The following is an 11,161-nucleotide window of genomic DNA, read 5'->3' on the forward strand; positions in this document are numbered from 1 at the left end:
TTTTCTACACTAACACATAAGAAAAAGACAATTAAAAAGGTTTACATGCCACGTGTGTCGGCAAGTGTGAAATGTGAGGTTAGAAGTCAATGTCATTCCTGGACATACGCAAATGACACCACTTCTTCTTTTTTCTTTGTCTTATGTAGTACTAATACTTTAAGAATACACATCAAAAATTTACCAGAGTTTTGTTTGAAGTTAAAAACCAAAATTATAAATAATTTACATTTCAATGTACTGAAAGCTGGAAACTTTACAATGAATCAGTTGATAAGACATCATTGAAATGAGGATAGTTGTCCAAACATAATAGATATGAGTAAATAGAGCTTAATTGATTTATGTCACTCCTTTTGTTCATTGCATGAGAATTCTGCGAAATGAAAGCCATCTCTAAGAACAGTCTTTTAGTATAGTTGGATTCAGAAGCTAAAACTCTGACCGATTCGTAATTCATTTTGTGATGTTCTTTATTAACATGTTCGGCAAGAGCAGATCTTTCAGGATATAATCTGCTATCACTGCGGTGACTAACTAAACGACTACCTAAATTGCGTGCGGTTTGTCCAACATATAAAAAATTACAGTTGTTACAGGGAATCTGGTAGACAACGTTAGAACAATCCCTAATGTCACTCTTGTCCTTAACCTTTGAAAATATAGATCGTGAAGTTAAAGATGTTTTAAAGGCTATTTTCAAGTTAGGGATGTCTTTAAACAGTCTAGCCAGTCTGGGTGTTATGCCTTTCACGTATTTTAAAGAAGTATATAAACAATTGGCATTTTGTTCTCCGCTTGTAACAGTAATTTGCAACTCATCATTATGGCGTATTATGTCAGGGGTCAAACTGAATAATATCTTGGTGACTAGGTGTTTTGGATAAGAGTTGTCGATAAAAAGGTTAGACAGGATTCTCAGGTTCTTCTGATGGCAAGAAGGATCACTGATAGCTATGATTCTAGCCTTCATTTGCTTAATCAAGTTGATTTTTATTGAGTGTCGATGATATGACCAATAGTTAAGAAAACGTCCAGAACTATGAGGTTTTCTATGCCAGTCAATTCTCAGGGAGTTGTTATGGGTTCTAATGAACCGGGTATCAAGAAAGGGGACTGAGCATAGATCATCCTCATGTTCAATTGTGAACTGTAATAGAGGGTCATAACTATTGAATACTTGCAAAATTTCAGCTGATCTATTGCTAGGAATAGCGAGGATTAAGTCATCCACATACTTTTTAACAAAAGGAATATAGAAGGACAATTCTGGGATCACCATATCCAGTAAATGATCCATCACATAACAGGCCAGAATGGGAGAGATAGTACCTCCCATAGGAGTCCCTTGTGTTTGTCTAAACACAGTATTATTAAATGTGAAATAGGTGTTGTTAAAAAGAAAGGAGATGAGTTTTTTGAAAGATTCCAAGCTAATATTGCAATGAGAACTAATAAAATTCCAATTGTTTTCAACAGCTATTAAGGCTGCATCTAGATGTACATTAGTGAACAAAGAGACTACATCCAGACTGATAATAACATAGCCCTCAGGTAACTGATAGTTGTTAAAGCTGTTAAAGACATCAAAAGAACTTTTTACGTCATATTCATTAGAGACATATGCATTGGTCAAAATCTCAGTCAAAAAAGATGCTAATAAATTAGTAGGTGAACCAATGCATGCAACAATGGGACGTACCGAAAGCTGTGGTTTATGAATCTTAGGTAAAGCGTAAAACTTGGGTATGACACCCTTATACCCTGTTAATTTTTTCTTTGTATCATCATCTATTTGTCCCGAACTGCATAATTCCTTGATGAGGTTATTGCATTTAGTTTGAACAGTATTAGTTGGATCTCTGTTCAATCTCTCATATATGTTATCAGAATTTAGCAATTCGAGACATAGATCTAAGTATCCCTGCTTCTCCAGAACTACAGTTACATTACATTTGTCAGAAGGCATGACAATAATGTTAGTGTTTTCACTAAGAAACTTACGAGTTTTATGTAACATAGCTCTGTAGAAGTTAAAGCTACTCTTACTGTTATTTTTATGTACATAATCAGTAATGATGTACGTAGATTTAGCTACTAGTACGTCCCTCAGTTGTGCATCCGTGACAGAGTGCATAATTGTTTCAACGTCAGCCAACATATCCCTGATAGGGATATCTTTCCCTACAATAGGTTCTATACTGAACTTTGGACCCAAAGACAAAAATCTAGAAATATCATCGGGCAAGGTTACATTGGAGAGGTTCTTAATCCAACCCGGTTTTGTCTTTAGTTTCAAGTTCAGTTCTTGATTAAATAATCTATTATATTTGTTAGTATTTACTAATTTGGTTTTATGAAAAGTTTTGTTATATAAAACTTGTTGTTTACTAGAAAAGTTGTTAAAAATGAATTCAGAAGTAAAGTCAATGATGTCTCTTTTGAGTTTAGATAAATTAGACTCTAAATTGTTAATGACTTTAATGCAATTAGAAATTTCTAAATTCAAAATTCTGTTTTCTAACCTGGTAAATTGTAAAGCATCCTTGTTCGACTGGATGTCCTGTCTTTGTAATAATTTAGTGATGGATGAAGTGGAGTGTATGATGTGTGTAGGTGAAATGTTTGATGATCTACATCTTAATAAAAAACATCTTTTATTGTATTCTCTTGCCAATTTTTGTTTAGTCTTTGACCAATCCTTGAGTGCCCGTACAGCGAGGTCACCATAGCGATATGCGATGTTCTGATAAAATCCCATGCCTTAAAAAGAAAAGGAAAAGAAGTCTTTGCTGACAACGTAGAAAACGGAATTCTGAGGTTATTGGGATATGCAGCGGTGAAATAAGTGTACTCTTTTAACTAAGTTTCAAGCTTTCGAAAATGTTTATTTTCATCATCAGGAATAACTGAAATAAAGTGCTACTGTTAGTACAGCATCCTCGAAAACATACAGTACAAGGTGTAAAGGTTTAAAAACTTACGTTATTGAGATTTGCTTTCCGTGGATGTTATACTCACAGGTGACAAATTCACGCACCACTCATTGATTGAGTCAAATATTAAAAAATACATGGTGTAAAAGACCAAATTGACAAATTATTTTCTACACTAACACATAAGAAAAAGACAATTAAAAAGGTTTACATGCCACGTGTGTCGGCAAGTGTGAAATGTGAGGTTAGAAGTCAATGTCATTCCTGGACATACGCAAATGACACCACTTCTTCTTTTTTCTTTGTCTTATGTAGTACTAATACTTTAAGAATACACATCAAAAATTTACCAGAGTTTTGTTTGAAGTTAAAAACCAAAATTATAAATAATTTACATTTCAATGTACTGAAAGCTGGAAACTTTACAATGAATCAGTTGATAAGACATCATTGAAATGAGGATAGTTGTCCAAACATAATAGATATGAGTAAATAGAGCTTAATTGATTTATGTCACTCCTTTTGTTCATTGCATGAGAATTCTGCGAAATGAAAGCCATCTCTAAGAACAGTCTTTTAGTATAGTTGGATTCAGAAGCTAAAACTCTGACCGATTCGTAATTCATTTTGTGATGTTCTTTATTAACATGTTCGGCAAGAGCAGATCTTTCAGGATATAATCTGCTATCACTGCGGTGACTAACTAAACGACTACCTAAATTGCGTGCGGTTTGTCCAACATATACCAAATTACAGTTGTTACAGGGAATCTGGTAGACAACGTTAGAACAATCCCTAATGTCACTCTTGTCCTTAACCTTTGAAAATATAGATCGTGAAGTTAAAGATGTTTTAAAGGCTATTTTCAAGTTAGGGATGTCTTTAAACAGTCTAGCCAGTCTGGGTGTTATGCCTTTCACGTATTTTAAAGAAGTATATAAACAATTGGCATTTTGTTCTCCGCTTGTAACAGTAATTTGCAACTCATCATTATGGCGTATTATGTCAGGGGTCAAACTGAATAATATCTTGGTGACTAGGTGTTTTGGATAAGAGTTGTCGATAAAAAGGTTAGACAGGATTCTCAGGTTCTTCTGATGGCAAGAAGGATCACTGATAGCTATGATTCTAGCCTTCATTTGCTTAATCAAGTTGATTTTTATTGAGTGTCGATGATATGACCAATAGTTAAGAAAACGTCCAGAACTATGAGGTTTTCTATGCCAGTCAATTCTCAGGGAGTTGTTATGGGTTCTAATGAACCGGGTATCAAGAAAGGGGACTGAGCATAGATCATCCTCATGTTCAATTGTGAACTGTAATAGAGGGTCATAACTATTGAATACTTGCAAAATTTCAGCTGATCTATTGCTAGGAATAGCGAGGATTAAGTCATCCACATACTTTTTAACAAAAGGAATATAGAAGGACAATTCTGGGATCACCATATCCAGTAAATGATCCATCACATAACAGGCCAGAATGGGAGAGATAGTACCTCCCATAGGAGTCCCTTGTGTTTGTCTAAACACAGTATTATTAAATGTGAAATAGGTGTTGTTAAAAAGAAAGGAGATGAGTTTTTTGAAAGATTCCAAGCTAATATTGCAATGAGAAATTATCAGTCTGGATGTAGTCTCTTTGTTCACTAATGTACATCTAGATGCAGCCTTAATAGCTGTTGAAAACAATTGGAATTTTATTAGTTCTCATTGCAATATTAGCTTGGAATCTTTCAAAAAACTCATCTCCTTTCTTTTTAACAACACCTATTTCACATTTAATAATACTGTGTTTAGACAAACACAAGGGACTCCTATGGGAGGTACTATCTCTCCCATTCTGGCCTGTTATGTGATGGATCATTTACTGGATATGGTGATCCCAGAATTGTCCTTCTATATTCCTTTTGTTAAAAAGTATGTGGATGACTTAATCCTCGCTATTCCTAGCAATAGATCAGCTGAAATTTTGCAAGTATTCAATAGTTATGACCCTCTATTACAGTTCACAATTGAACATGAGGATGATCTATGCTCAGTCCCCTTTCTTGATACCCGGTTCATTAGAACCCATAACAACTCCCTGAGAATTGACTGGCATAGAAAACCTCATAGTTCTGGACGTTTTCTTAACTATTGGTCATATCATCGACACTCAATAAAAATCAACTTGATTAAGCAAATGAAGGCTAGAATCATAGCTATCAGTGATCCTTCTTGCCATCAGAAGAACCTGAGAATCCTGTCTAACCTTTTTATCGACAACTCTTATCCAAAACACCTAGTCACCAAGATATTATTCAGTTTGACCCCTGACATAATACGCCATAATGATGAGTTGCAAATTACTGTTACAAGCGGAGAACAAAATGCCAATTGTTTATATACTTCTTTAAAATACGTGAAAGGCATAACACCCAGACTGGCTAGACTGTTTAAAGACATCCCTAACTTGAAAATAGCCTTTAAAACATCTTTAACTTCACGATCTATATTTTCAAAGGTTAAGGACAAGAGTGACATTAGGGATTGTTCTAACGTTGTCTACCAGATTCCCTGTAACAACTGTAATTTGGTATATGTTAACAAACCGCACGCAATTTAGGTAGTCGTTTAGTTAGTCACCGCAGTGATAGCAGATTATATCCTGAAAGATCTGCTCTTGCCGAACATGTTAATAAAGAACATCACAAAATGAATTACGAATCGGTCAGAGTTTTAGCTTCTGAATCCAACTATACTAAAAGACTGTTCTTAGAGATGGCTTTCATTTCGCAGAATTCTCATGCAATGAACAAAAGGAGTGACATAAATCAATTAAGCTCTATTTACTCATATCTATTATGTTTGGACAACTATCCTCATTTCAATGATGTCTTATCAACTGATTCATTGTAAAGTTTCCAGCTTTCAGTACATTGAAATGTAAATTATTTATAATTTTGGTTTTTAACTTCAAACAAAACTCTGGTAAATTTTTGATGTGTATTCTTAAAGTATTAGTACTACATAAGACAAAGAAAAAAGAAGAAGTGGTGTCATTTGCGTATGTCCAGGAATGACATTGACTTCTAACCTCACATTTCACACTTGCCGACACACGTGGCATGTAAACCTTTTTAATTGTCTTTTTCTTATGTGTTAGTGTAGAAAATAATTTGTCAATTTGGTCTTTTACACCATGTATTTTTTAATATTTGACTCAATCAATGAGTGGTGCGTGAATTTGTCACCTGTGAGTATAACATCCACGGAAAGCAAATCTCAATAACGTAAGTTTTTAAACCTTTACACCTTGTACTGTATGTTTTCGAGGATGCTGTACTAACAGTAGCACTTTATTTCAGTTATTCCTGATGATGAAAATAAACATTTTCGAAAGCTTGAAACTTAGTTAAAAGAGTACACTTATTTCACCGCTGCATATCCCAATAACCTCAGAATTCCGTTTTCTACGTTGTCAGCAAAGACTTCTTTTCCTTTTCTATATATATATATATATATATATATATATATATATATATATATATATATATATATATATATATATGATTATTAATATGTTGTGACTGTTAAATTATATAAATTTGTTAATTTTTGGGGAATTCAGTCAATATTTGGCGGGCTAATTAGTATATTCATATATATATATATATATATATGGAAAAATTAGGAAAAAATAGAAGGAAGCACTTACATAAAAATTTTCATTGCACTGCGTTGAATTTCTGGTACCAATAGGATGAAGACAATTCTTGTTCTTGGTCCCTGGCGTGGTATTTTCAATAGGATTGGACTATGTTCGTTCCTGGTCCCTGAAGTTCCAATAGGAGTCGGACAATTCTTGTTCCGGGTCCCTGGGGTGAGTTTCGAAGACGTTGCTGCACCAAAACTGGATTCTTCCGATTAATCGTAGAGACGAAAAATTACACTACTTTGGCAAAGGTAAACTCAAAGCACTATATAATTTTCGGAAAATCCTACTGTGACTGCGCCAAATATGGTTTTCGAACGGGAAAACGCTTTTTTAAAAAACAATTTTATTTTTTAAATTACAAGTTCTTAGTACAAACAAATCTACAAACTTCAAAACTCAATCTTTGAAACTGAATAATAAAATGACAAACACCTCTATTTATAAGTTCCTAATGCGTCACCTTCCACCTCCTGGATCTATTGAGTTACAGGGTTGTAACAATAGTGCCAGATGTTTATTGTTTTATGTGTAAATAACATAATTATTGTAAAATTCTTATACAGATACATGTACATGAAAACTAATAAACATATTATTATATTATTATTATTAAATCATGAAATGTGACAAATAAAATGATAGGAAAAACCCAGAGAACACAAAAAGAAGCGTTTCAAGTCCACAGAAATTTAATATTTCTATGGATAAACCAAACAACAATCAAAGACATACGTCTGACGCGGTTTTTATTAACTTTTTAAATTAATATCCAGTATTATTTCCATAAAAGGAAAATATAAAATTAATTAAACATAAATATAGAACCAGAAAAAAATACTACGTCAGTTAAATACTTCAGAATAAGTCAGAATTTTGGAAAAATAATTTGTGATGGTTTTGCCATATGGCAATAAGGTGTAACCCTATCAATATACCCAACATTGACACTAGAGCGACCAGATTTTATTAATCACCCGAGAGTTCAATGAGGGCCTAATTCATTAGGACTAGTTGAAAATATATTTCTACAAACCTAAACATATATGATATGGTTCTGGATATCAACAGAAATTCAAGGTAAAAGATAATCCATAACATCTACTCGCTTTCATAGCGGTAGAAAGACACAATAAGGTAAAGAGACTAGCAAGCCCACTATACTCATGGTATAGGGTATGCCAAAAAGGTAAAGATACTTGCAAGCCCATATCTACTCGTGGTAGAGGGTATGCACAAAAGGTAAAAGATAATAAAGATCCTAACTGTAATACCTAAACTGCACTATTGACGTGGTCCAATTCTATACTCACGACAAGAACAGTGAAGGACAGATTCTTAGGACCCTATAATAATCAAGATAAAGGTAAGATCCATTCAATAAAGATACAGATACACTCATCAAGGTAAAGGTACGAGGTAAACTCAAGATAAAGGTAAAGATTAACTCAATTCAAGTAACGGTAAAGATTAACTCACATCTACCTTCTCATATGTAAAGTAGAAGGACATCTACCAGCATAATGCTAAGTAGAGAGACAAATAAGGTAACTCACAAACTTAAGGTAATAAGATATGAAAAGTTGCAACGTATAAAAGATAATACAATAGGAGATGACAACCAAGTCAAACAGACTTACTTACTGCCGAACATCAGAACGATCCAATTCTAAATGACACATTCTAATTTCAACCTAAGAGACATTCAAGGAACACGACGATAGGTATTGGTGTATTTCTGAGCCAAGTGAAGGGCACAAGTCCAGGGTGATCAGTCCGGAACCCACGCTAAAACCCTGATACAGTTAAGTGCTTACCTAAGCTTTATGGGCATGGTTCATGACTCCATGCAAACCATAAATCAAAGGAGATATTCTAACAAGAACAAAAAATTCCCTAATTATCCCTGTAAAAATCTATTTAACCCAGACTTCAAGATGGGTAAGATTCCCATTATCCATCCTGTACTCCTATGATATATAATTTGGACTTTCAAGAGTTAACTAACAGCAAAAATGAACAAGTCCATAAATTAAGATATTAACCACATTAAGATAAGATAAAATAAAATAAAAGGCACAAAAACAGATGTTAACCAGGTAAACAAAATAGATAAACAGATCTTAAATAGCAAACTGGTCCTCACAATTTAATCTTCATCTGAAGATGAACCATCTGAACTATCAGGCAAGTTATGTGGACCTACAGTCTTATCCTCAAGTAAATCTTTGACATGAAACCTTCCTAGTTTCCTACCAGTCGAGGTTTCCTTCAACTCATAAATTAACGGAGAAATAACCTTAATAACAGTACAAGGTATGTACTTTTGGCATAACTTGGCAGATTGGAAGTTCGCTTTGTCAGATTTGACAAAATTTCTTTTCAAAACAGAATCCCCAACTCTGAAAGATAAGGCTCGCTTTCTCAGATCATAATGGCACTTATTTCTATCATAAGATGCCTTAAACGTATGCGAATATCCCCATAGATATCAGGAAGATGCTGAATGTCATCTAAGCGATGTAACTTATCGTATATTGCAGGAAAGTTAGTGGCATTATCTGAAATCTTACCGAAATAATCACCTGAAAGAGGAACATGACGACCAAACATTAAATAAGATGGTGGACATTTGGTTATTTCATGTGAAGAAGTCCTGATAGCCTGTACTATAGAGTGGATATGAGTATCCCAAGCTCTTTGATCAGGAAAAGAATATGATCTTAAAGCAGTCACGATTGATTTGTTAACTCTTTCGGTATGATTAACTTGTGGATGATAATTCGCATTGTACCAGATCTTTTGTACATTGTATTTAGCCATGAGATCACGAAAAGCCTTAGCCGTAAACTGGGGCCCATTATCGCATGACACGATCTGTGGAACACCATAAATTAAGAAAACTTCATTCTCAAGATACTTAATAATCGATGAAGTAGTTGCCTTAGACATGGTATGGACCAACGGAAATTTTGTAAAGTAATCGACAACTACTAAGGCATATTGAGAACCTTTATATGACCTAGGATAAGGACCAATAAGATCTAAAGATATAAGTTGAAATTGAAAATCTATCCGTCGATAACTACCCATTAAACCTGGTTGAGGAAGATTTGTCGGCTTACACGTTGCACAAATTTTGCATCGAGCGAGATAACTACGAATAGTCTGACGCATCTTCGGCCAGTAATAAAGCTCAGAAATACGACGGAAAGTTTTGTAGAAACCAAAATGAGCTGCAGTAGGATGATCATGAAAAGCGGCCAAAACCTCTGCTCTGTTTTGAGTTGGAACTACTATCTTCTATTCCGACATTCCAGTAAGGGCATCCATAGAACTTAAGACATGTTTATACAAAACACCATGTTCAACTTTAAAATCAGGAAATTTACCTGGGACATTCTGAACATCATACAACATTTTTCGATACCACTTATCTGGTTGTAAGGTAGATAAGTCCAACAAATTAATATCAAATGTCCTAGAGAGTGCATCAGCGACTACTACACCTGCAGCTTTGCGATGAACGATTTTATAATCGTATTGTGCCAATTTTAAAATCCACCTAGCCAAACGAGGAGATGGGTTCTTCATACTCTGTAACCACACCAGACTACTATGGTCAGTTATGACCGTAAAAGAACGACCCTCAAGAAAATATCTGAAATGTTCTATACCTGTAATTATAGCTAACAACTCTTTCTCAGTTGTAGTATAATTTTTCTGGGCTTTATTTAATATCCTACTGGTGTAAGCTATAGGGTGTTCTTCTCCATCGACAATTTGATAGAGTACACCACCAGATGCTGTGTTTGAACAGTCAGTCATCAAATAGAAAGGTTTGGTAAAGTCTGGGGCTACCATAACTGGGGAATTTGTGAGAGCCTCCTTGATTTTAATGAAAGCTTCATTAGCTTCAGAAGTCCACACAATATTTTGTCCCTTCTTCCTATTTTGAAGCAAATCAGTGATAGGGGACAACAAGGTAGAATAAGATTCAACGAACTTCTTATAATAAGCCACCATTCCTAACAATCGACGAACCTGAGTGGTATTTTTAGGCACAGGAAAATCACGAATAGCTGACACTTTGTCAGGGTCAGTATGAAGACTATGTGAATCTACAACATATCCTAAAAACTTAATAGAATCACGACAAAAGCTGCTTTTATCTAAGTTAATCGTCAAATTTGCATCTTTCAGCCGCTGAAACAGCTGTTGCAATACCGAGATATGAGTTTCAAAATCAGGAGTAATGACAACGATATCATCAAGATAATATTGACAAAAGGGATCTAAAGCAGGGCCTATTACCAAATCCATTAATCTACACATAGTCTGGGGAGCAGACACCAGACCAAAAGGCATTGCAGTAAATTGATACAATCCTTTGCCATTTACCGCAAATGCAGTAAGCTTTTTACTCTCTTCGCTCAATGGAATCTGTAGAAATGCCTTCTTCAAGTCGATAGATGAAATGTATTTCGCATTCTGTAACTTAGGATGATATCTATACGAGGTATAGGATA

At 34.5% G+C, this 11,161-nt stretch overlaps 1 protein-coding gene across 1 annotated transcript; it reads right to left on the reverse strand.

Annotated features, from left to right (window-relative positions):
- Positions 1–256: 256 nt before the first annotated feature.
- Positions 257–3,127, reverse strand: LOC126891525 (uncharacterized). The gene is made up of 2 exons (XM_050660702.1): positions 2,985–3,127; positions 257–2,909 (listed from the first exon to the last, which is right to left on the reverse strand). The coding sequence occupies exon 2, from the start codon at positions 2,759–2,761 to the stop codon at positions 257–259; it is 2,505 nt and encodes an 834-aa protein (XP_050516659.1). The 5' UTR covers positions 2,762–2,909; positions 2,985–3,127.
- Positions 3,128–11,161: the final 8,034 nt, after the last annotated feature.

The sequence above is a fragment of the Diabrotica virgifera genome, chromosome 9 (assembly GCF_917563875.1).
Source record: "Diabrotica virgifera virgifera chromosome 9, PGI_DIABVI_V3a".
In the NCBI taxonomy this organism is placed as follows: domain Eukaryota; kingdom Metazoa; phylum Arthropoda; class Insecta; order Coleoptera; family Chrysomelidae; genus Diabrotica; species Diabrotica virgifera.

Bases quoted from the DNA above. Each gene is read 5' to 3' on its own strand.
- LOC126891525 (XM_050660702.1), bottom strand. From the start codon at position 2,761: ATGGGATTTTATCAGAACATCGCATATCGCTATGGTGACCTCGCTGTA.